The following is a 9,534-nucleotide window of genomic DNA, read 5'->3' on the forward strand; positions in this document are numbered from 1 at the left end:
TGGTGCTACTTTTTCTTGATTCACCTTGTCCTTGCTGATATTTCAGGCAAATTCGAACGTCTATAAACAGGTTAGAATCATTGTGAGGGAACGATGTGGGACTATTCAACCTGGATCGATGGTTGCCTGTAAATACTTCTGTGAATTTCTGTTAGCGATGGTGCTCGTGATTGGGCCGTTTTGATCCGTTCCTGGCCCAGAGCGATCGCTCAGGATGGAACCCACGCCAACGAAGCTATTGTCCAGCTCGGGCGAGCGTTCGGGAGCGGAGACAGAGGAAATAAATATAGCCAACCGGTACAATGGCAAAGTGCAGTATTATGCATTTTGGTGGGAGGGTAAAACGGTCTCAAAAAAAGCGTTGACGAAAATTTTGGCAGAAACCTTAGCTCCTTTATTATTAGGTACTAGCAGAAAATGCCCGTGCGTTGCATCGGGAAAGAAAAATATGTATATATACCTTATTGCCGGAACACGATTGCACCAGCTATAACTATCACCGGCCGGGTGGAGCAGAAAAAGTGTGAGACGGACAACGAGGCTATACTCCACTTATACTCTTTGTGCTGCTAGCATCCACCTCACCGATGACTTTTGGATCGGCATGGTTATCCCTCTTGGTCACTACGTGACGGAAAAGAACCAGTACGGATTAATATATATTTAAAAAAATTATCATTGAGAATATTGTGTAAGTTCAAGATAATCACAAACACTGAATTGACAAACATTTTTCGTGCGACTCCACATGCCATAACTGAAACCAACTACTATTCTCAAATTACGCAGGTTAAATAAATTTTTCTTTAAAAGAACCATGTGAATAGTTGTAAACCTGAAAACCAAAAGATGGTGTTCTATCTATACACAATTATTGTTTATTCCTAATTTTTATCTCCTCCAGTTACAGCCAAATAAGTCGGGGCACCATCTATCTGCAAAATAAACAAAGTCATGGGCATAATAGGAAGACTGACATAACCCCATGATCTTACAAAATATTGGTATTGAACCACATGCTGTTTTATTTTTTCACGAAAATCTTTGCTTATTGTATCATTCCACTTTATATGCAAAAAGTAAATAAAAACCCTTCTCTGGTATAGATGATCCCTAATTTTCTTTCCCTCTCCTAGGCGGCATCCTCACCAATGAATGAAAATCAGGGGATGACTTCTTGAGGTGGAGACGCTGGAGAAAAGGATGCAGTTTAGTTTTTTAGTGAATGCGTATGACCAAGTGGCATGGAATTAATCTATAATACGAACATGAACCATCCATGGAGATGCTTTGGTAATGCTACATCAATTACACTGCTATAAGCACACCAGAATGAGATGATATACCTATTTCATATTTCAGTACGAGGGCAGCGACTATTCAACGCCGAGACCGATGTTGGTCAATGCCCCACCCTGCCTTCCTGCAAAATTAGGGTGAAGGTGGTCGCCACGAAGCGCCTTGTCTCCTCCATGCCTGCTAGCTCCTCTCAGCAACACTTGTGCCGCTTCCTGCCCTGTTGCAAACGCAAACTCAAGGTTTAAGAAACATAAATTCTGAGAGAAAACGGTAGTAACAGTAACGAGCAATAAATACATGGGGGCAACCTTTTTTTACTGTGGATCAAAATCCATGTGCAACAGGTAAAACACGGTTCACTTGAACTCAGAATTAGTTTGCACTGGCAAAACTCGAATTGCACGCGTGAAGAAAGGAGCATGCAAATCTGCCTGCCAATACCACACATGATTCTAAAAAAGCACTACTGTTAAAGCGCATCACGGGAGTATGCCTGTCCAAAGATGCTAGCAGCTGCATCTAGCTAGCTCTCTTAGATACTGAGCATGGAGCCAATAAAATTTTAGGAGCAAACGGGTCGGTGAGCTCCCTAAAGTTTGAGGTGTTCCCCTCTTGATAGTGAGTGAAGTCAAATCATACCAGCGATGGTGTTATGGATGGTGGTGTCATTCTTCAGATCAATCAGCTTCATCAAGAAGCTGCAGCCAAACACACACGCCAAAATCAGGACCGAATCTGACGGAAGATTACACCTGCCTAATGGCGGCGGCCGGAAGGAGGAGGTGGAGGGCTAGGTCGGGCTGTAGCCACCAGGGACGGAGGCATATCGTGGGGAGGACGGGGCGGAGGAGGGTCAGGTCGCTGGCAAACTCGCCATAGTGGAGTCCGCCGGTGGACGGACCTTGTCGATTGGCACCACGCATGCCGCAGCAACGACGGATCTTGTCGGTTGGCTCGCCTGCGCGCAGTGGTGGCCTCAACCCCTCACATCTCTTCTTCTTCCTCTCCCCTGCTCCTACTCTGATCTGGATGTTGATAGATTATTTGAGCAGGACTTTGACAAAATCAGCCCACTTCGTAAGTTTTTCTGGGGAAGGAAGGACGAAGGAGGGTGGCGAACCGCGGCGGCGCCGGAGCGGTTCAACCTTTGCAGCCCCTCCCGGCTCCGGCCAGCGTGGGCGAGCACGGATAACATCCCGGTGCTGCGTCGCTGCACGCGTCCCGGGAAGGATGTGGGAGGCTGCAGATACGCTGACGCTGCTGCGGCGAACACCTCTCCTCTGCTGTGAGTCGCCGCCTGATCCTCGGCCATCGCGCCATCGCGCCATTGCGGGGATCTCCGGATCTAGCCTCGCGTACGGGAGGGGGCTTTGTTGGGGCATAGGATAAAAGAAGAACGTACCGGTACGGTGGCAGAGTCCTTAATATGCGTTTTGGTGGGAGGGCAAAACCGTCTAAAAAAAAGCGTTGACGAAACTTTTTGGCAGAAACCTTAGCTCCTTTATTATTAGGTATAGATAGATTATGTTCATCTTGTCTTGAGGTGTCTGATGTTATGATAATTTATATTAGCTGAAATCGTACCTTATAGGCTTATCTTTTTCTTCATTTATTATCACGTCATATAGTCAAAATGTTTTTAGCTTGTGTGGTTTTACTATATGTGTTACTCACACTACGAGCCCCCATGATCTTTTCCGCCGCCATTTGCAGATACTAGAAGGTGAGGATGAGCCCGAAACTGATAGGAGTCTGAGGGCATCTCCAGCGGCGCGACGCATTTCGGACGTCGAAACGGACGCGTCGTGTCCGTTTGCGTCGGCCGAAATGGTCGAAATCGTCCGGGCGTCCGTTTGCGTCGGGGGTGGCTCCAGCGGCGCGACGCATAATTTTTTTTTTCATTCATGCAACCATAATTTACGTTAAAAAAATAACATAAAAAGCCATAAAGGCGTGCTAAAAGTTGCTGCTGCCTACTGGTCGTCGTCGGCCGACGAGGTTAATGAACTCCGGCGTCGGCCATGGAAGCTCGTACGCCGGCGGTGGAGGAGGTACCGCCGCATGGGCGAGAGGGCGTGGCCGGGGATCCCACGCCGGAGCGACGAGGCGGAGCGCGGTCGTTGGAACGCGTCGGCGTAGCCGAGGAGTCGCCGCCCAACCACCCTGCGCGAGCGCCGACTCCCGCAGCTCGGATTGCGAGCCCCTCCCACAAAGCGAGCTCGTTGAGCTCGTCCGCGCGGCTGCTGGCCGGTGCCATGGCAATGGCCTCATCCTCGGAAAGGTCCGGCGGCCGGGTCTCCGGATCCCACGCCGGCCCGCCGTCGTCGTGGTCGTAGTCGACCATGTGGACGTCCTCGTCCGCGTCCTCCTCGTCGTCCGCGTCCTCGGCGTCGTTCTCTTCTTCTTCTTCGGCGATCTCTCGGTCGAAGAAGTCCACGTCGCCGAGGTAGCCAGCGCGGCGGCGCGCGTCGAACTCCCACGTCCCGAATGAAATCCAGTTGTAGGAGTTCAGCGCGTACGCCTCATCCTCCCGCAGATTTTGCGGCAAGATCTGCCGGTGGCGGCGCACCTCGTCCCGCCGCTCTCGGCCCTCGCGCGGCACGGGGGGGACCGGCACGCGCCGCGAGTTCGAGTACCGGCCCCTCCCGGCAAGTTCGCGTCCCGGCCATGGCACATGCCGGTTTTCCTCCCATAGCCGCCGCGCGAGCTCAACCCGGACGTGCCGGCCGACCCTTGCCTTCTTGCCGGAACGCGAGCCGCTTGCCTCTCGGTCGTTCTTCGTCTTGCGGAACGGCCGGCATTTCTTTCCCATGGCGTCGGTGGGGTGGAACCGAGGGATTTGGCAATGGTTTGGTCGTCGAAATGGACGCCGGCGGCGTCCATTTAAAAGGCTCCGACGCCATATCGCCTTCAATGGCCTGCCCGAGTGCAACGTCTACTAGTTGCGCACGCTCGCGAAGCCGAGGCACGCCATTAGCGCGGCCCTGCGAAGGCTGCGCAGCGCGCCGCCCGGAAGTAATGCTCGCGGAAGACGAAGCAGTTGTGCCGCGCCCAGGCGGGCCCGTGCGAGGACCGAGCGGACACTTTGCGCGTCCACGCAGCGTCCGCCGAGACGCAAACCTGGCGCATAACTGGGCCAGGTTTGCGTCTCCGCGGACGGGCCGGTCACTTTACGTCGCGCCACTGGAGGTGGTGCACGACGCATTTTCGGTCACGGCGGACACAAACGGTCGCTCAGCGTCCGCTTGCGTCGCGCCGCTGGAGATGCCCTGATGCCTTGGCCGGCGAGCCCGCCGCCACCGTTGGAGAAGGCTCACTTTACGGCTTGCAACGACGCACATACCGCGTTCAACGCGGCGCGGTTACCAGATGCGAATACGCGAGCGACGGCACGTCGCGGTCGCGGTCTAGTCACTTGCCTTGGACGGATCTCCTCTCATCATTCATCAACGGATCAACCGCGCGTCCGGCTTCGTCGACCAGGTCGGAATCGCCCTGACGGAGACACGAGCCGGAAGAGACACGCAGGGGCGCCGGACCGGAGCAGTCGACACATCGGCAGAGTGGGACGCCGTCCGGCGGCCGATTCCGGCGTGTGTGTCGGCGCGAGGTTGCACGTCTTGCCCCGGTTGGTTTGGCCCCATGATACCGGTGCCAATTGCCAAAGATCGGATGCGCAGTTCCTGCAGTCCAGGCCGTGTGCTACGGAACCGGCTCCTCTAACGTTGTGGAGCGAAGTCAGTGAAAAGGATGAAGTAAAGTCAGGGCAAAGTAGCTTTAGTACTATATTATCTGATGTAATTAATTACTGTAGACAATTACTGTAGACATAAAAAATTGAACTAAATTTTACTACATCATAATTTTGTCTGTATGTAATTATCCTGAATGCTTAACATAAATTTGCATTGTGTAGAATAATTTAAGTTGTTTTGGTCTTAATCATACAATTTGAAAGAAGGGAAGTTAGGCTTCTGTAGCTTACGTGACTTTAGACCTCAACGTTAGAGGATCCCGTCCCGTGTGCTACGGGGCTACCAACTCATTTACTGCAGTCTACTTTACTGCCAAGTCGTCCCTCTAAGACGTGCGTGTTCATTAACTAGGATTAAACGAGTAATTACCAGGTCCATGTGATCCCACGACTTTTATGTAAAACCCCTTCACTTCACAGTTCAGACAATCTTTACGTATTGTTCCATAATATCTAGGCACTAAGGTCATGTATAATGCTAGCCTCTTACAGAGGCGTTTAAATAGCAAAAATTAATTATCATGGTTAATTATAAATCTAAGCGCCTATGTAAGGGCATGTGCAATGGCGAGCGTAGTGCCTCATGAAGAGTCCATGACTCCAATGGCAGGCTCCAATCTTAGGCGCTTTTTCCTCCAACAACTTGGGTCCGATTTTAGTGCCACATGCGTGTTTTCAAGGAGGTGCATGGTGCATCGTTTTGTGTCGATAAGTCTAATTAAACGCCTACTAGCCATGATTGTAAGAAACAACTGCCAATCGAACGGGATTGAATTCCTGGCGTCTACATATAAGCGTTTGCGTTGTACTTGACCTAACACTCCGCGGGTTTTTGTTCCATAATATCTAGGCACTAACACCCTGTGGGTTTTTTGGCTGGCTTCACCACTGAGTTCACCCGCTACAATGTTCTAGTGGCGGAGACAAGGTGAAAGCGTGAGGCGACCTTCACCATAAGATTTGGCCAGTCCCATATGTCGTCTATAGGAAATAAGAAAGAAACAAAAAAAAAACAGGCCAAGTAAGGTATGCCCCACCATAGCAAAATGGGATAGGTTCGCCAGATGTGATTGCAAAGTGTCACGTGGACTTTAAGCAGGGAGACTCAAGTAGCCAACATATTTACACCCTTTGGCAGGAGGAGGTAAGCAACAGAGTAGCCCGAATGAGGAAGATGGAAAAGAAGGGAGAGCTTAGAAACAACGAGATAGTAACAATGAAAATAAAAATGGCCTCAACATTGATCAGACAAATCGTGAACATCCCCTTCACGTTCTGGTGTAGTAAAACGCCTTGTTGCCATCAATGATGAACTTGGTGGGCACATGCCAATGGCGTTGCGAGAGGGAGAGAGCTCATTGGTAAGTCCGATGTTCCAAGGTGGCGCCCTCGATACAGTGGATGAAATAGGTAGGAGGGATGGGAGGCGACATGGCAATGCAAATATACAAGCGAGGGGAGGACAATGGATTGCATAAAGCCACAGGCGCGGCGAATCTAATTCCACCTTTTGCATATTGATACTTCTCAGCAAGACTCTCATAAAAAAAGGAGATAAGACTAAACTATATAAACCTAAAGTAACCTTTAAAGTTTTGAGCAATCGCATGCGGTCGTCCTCCTCAATATGAAGATACTTTAATGTATTGGCAGTTGGCACACACACCTTCCAAGGGGGATTGTCAAACCACTGCTTCCTTGTTGTACTGTTGGGGAAGAAGACCACACCACAAACGAACAAACGAGAGAAACACCGACCAAGATAAGTTGAAGACATCCATCACTAAGAACCAAATCTCCCGTTGGTGCGGCCTAGCGTGCACTAGGCGGTGGTCGGTGGGCTAGCTGAAGAAGCAGGAAGCGACGGCCATAGCGAGCAGCAGTTGGTGGTAGTAGGGGCGAGCGAGTAGCATCAAAAGCACCAAGCGGCGGGCATATCAAGCTGCAGGAGGTGGCGGCCGGTGCGAGTAGTAACATTAGACGATGGACGATGCGAGCAACAACACGGTGGTAAAATTATGAATCGATTGGTAATGTATGAATCTTAAGTATGCCATGATTAGTAACTAGAGCAAACAACCAGATAGAACCATTCCATTCCATATTTAGGTCGAACTGAACATATGAACAGAATGAATCCATTCCCCTGAAATGGTACCATTACATTATATTCCACTTCGTTCTTCAACCAAACACACCCTAAGTGATTCACTGAAATGCTAGTGATTAACTATTATTGTAACTCAGTTTTTTTTAAACTACTTTTATAACTCCACATATCTCTGAATAGCTAGATTTGGATCCAGCATATAAAGAGGACACATGAGTGAGTGTGGCCTTTTGGAGGCCAAGCTACATGTAGCTCTCTTTATTTTCAAATACTCAAAGTTCGTATTTCAAAATTTCAAAAAAAAAATCTGAAAGCAAATCCTAGAGGCGGCCAATGATGTATGCTACAAATGGTGCAAAATCTCAATGCAAAACAGATTTGTATTATAGGCTACATGAAATTGACAAAAATCTGACAAAATTAGTAGTCTTGCAATGTGTACTATTCACTATAAAATTTGTCAAAATTTGTTATTTCTGTGTAGCCAAGAATATAAAGTAGATTGTATTGAGATTTTACACCATTGTAGTATACATCATTAGCTACCTCTAGGATTTTATTTCAATTTTTTAAAACTATAAAATACGAATTTTAAGTGTTTAACAATAAAGAGCTACATGTAGCTCGGCCTCCGTTTGAAGTTTTTCACACATGAGTATGTTTTAGAGGTTTGCCATATGGTAGGGTGCATACGCACGTTTAATTTAACAAGAAAGTAGTATCAAAATTGTGTTGTATGACATCCTCACTGAATCTGATTAGAGCCCAAAAGATAAATCTAGTTTCATGGTAGCAGTATTTCTTATCGAGTTGATCGGGATAGGTCACATGGAGCGCAAGCTACGGAAATGGAAGATTGGGAGGTAGGATACAGAAATCTTCCACATATATACGGTTTCTTCAGATATAGGTAGGGGAAAACCCCCAAATTGGTGAGTCCAAAGGTGTCTACCTCACAACCATGTGTTTTCTAACTGGCTCAAATTTCTCATTTGGAATGTAGATAGAGATGGGGGCGATACAAAGACTTGGGTGAATATACGGAAATGTATTTTCTTTTGCAGGAACCATCTGCGTCATTGTCTCAAGCAATTTGTTTGCGGTCATTTTCTCGGCGCAATCATGCACCAAAGCTGCTTTCATAGAGAAATAAGCGACCGTTATTAGGGGATTTTAGACAACACGTGGTGTTCCGTCCGTAATTAATTTGTGATATGGTAGCCATTAGCCCAGCAACATGAGTATAAATCTGGGGGATTCTACCACTACGGAAAAATATATGTTTTCTGTCGAATGGAGCGTTTTTTTTTTTGAAGCTTTCACGGGGGGGGGGAGAGAATCCCCACCTGAATATATTGCATCAAAAGAGCATTACAAGACCAGGCTCTTGTCCACCCGTGAGGGTTGACATTGGTCAGGATAAATAAGTTGTTACAACAATAGAGAAAAGAAGACGACAAATGCACTTGATAGGCACTATCTAGCTTACAAGCGCAGCGACATCAGCATGAGACAAGCACATGCACTAGGCTGAGGAGTGGCACTGAACGCCATCGAAGGGTATCACAATTCCGAGTCGTTGCCAATGCAGCGCGACCAGCATGCTTAGCAGTCATCCAGAATTTGGCGGTTCAGAACAATGGGGTCAATGAGTGTCGTCGGCTTGTGCGAAGGGCCTTGCGCCACCGAGACGACATTGCAGACACGAAGCTCGCTGGCCATCATTGCCAACATTGCGAGGAGTTTCCGTCAACGCCTTCGAAGGGCTTTGCAAGATCGAGATTCCACCGGGCTTCACGAACCTTGACCAGAAGCTCTGCCAGAGGGATAAACTGAATCACTTGCTAGGAAGGGCACTTGCGCCGACGAAGGGGATTGATCAACCGAGACTGCACCAGTATCACGAAGCTCAACACAACAGCAGCGACCATCGCCTTCAGAAGCAGCCAAGCTTGCAGGACAGATAGACAGCTTGAGGTCGAGTGCCGCCGTTGTAGCTTTCACAGCATAACAGATAACCAAAGAGATGGAAGCATATGGCAGCACCGCGAGGACGATCGCCTCGCCGCCGGATACGCTGCCCCCAAACGCCACAGTCAATGAGAGACGAAGGAGATAGATCGGGGTTCACCAAAGATGAAGTCGCAAGGCACCTAAGTGCAACTCGCGCCACCGAGCCTAAACCTTCAAACTCTCATGCGCTTGCACCAGGGTTCCATCACGACGCCTTCAAGAAGGTGAAACACGACGCCCACGGGCGCCGTCGTCGCAAAGCTTTCGCTTGGAAACCACAAGAGCGCGCCTGCTGGTAGTGAAGTCAAGGATTGGGAGCAGTATAATGTCTCCAAGACCACGCCTTCAACAAGGTTAG

General features: G+C 48.9%; 1 protein-coding gene and 1 long non-coding RNA gene across 2 annotated transcripts; both read right to left on the reverse strand.

The window, feature by feature from the left end:
* Positions 1 to 829: 829 nt before the first annotated feature.
* Positions 830 to 1,940, reverse strand: LOC124700078. Its single transcript, XR_007001617.1, has 3 exons — positions 1,608 to 1,940; positions 1,347 to 1,516; positions 830 to 1,191 (listed from the first exon to the last, which is right to left on the reverse strand). It is a non-coding gene; the product is annotated as an uncharacterized LOC124700078 (long non-coding RNA).
* Positions 1,941 to 2,045: 105 nt separating this feature from the next.
* Positions 2,046 to 2,646, reverse strand: LOC124697075. Its single transcript, XM_047229712.1, has 2 exons — positions 2,420 to 2,646; positions 2,046 to 2,324 (listed from the first exon to the last, which is right to left on the reverse strand). The coding sequence occupies exons 1-2, from the start codon at positions 2,609 to 2,611 to the stop codon at positions 2,046 to 2,048; spliced, it is 471 nt and encodes a 156-aa protein (XP_047085668.1). The 5' UTR covers positions 2,612 to 2,646.
* Positions 2,647 to 9,534: the final 6,888 nt, after the last annotated feature.

This window comes from Lolium rigidum, chromosome 3 (assembly GCF_022539505.1).
Source record: "Lolium rigidum isolate FL_2022 chromosome 3, APGP_CSIRO_Lrig_0.1, whole genome shotgun sequence".
NCBI lineage: Eukaryota > Viridiplantae > Streptophyta > Magnoliopsida > Poales > Poaceae > Lolium > Lolium rigidum.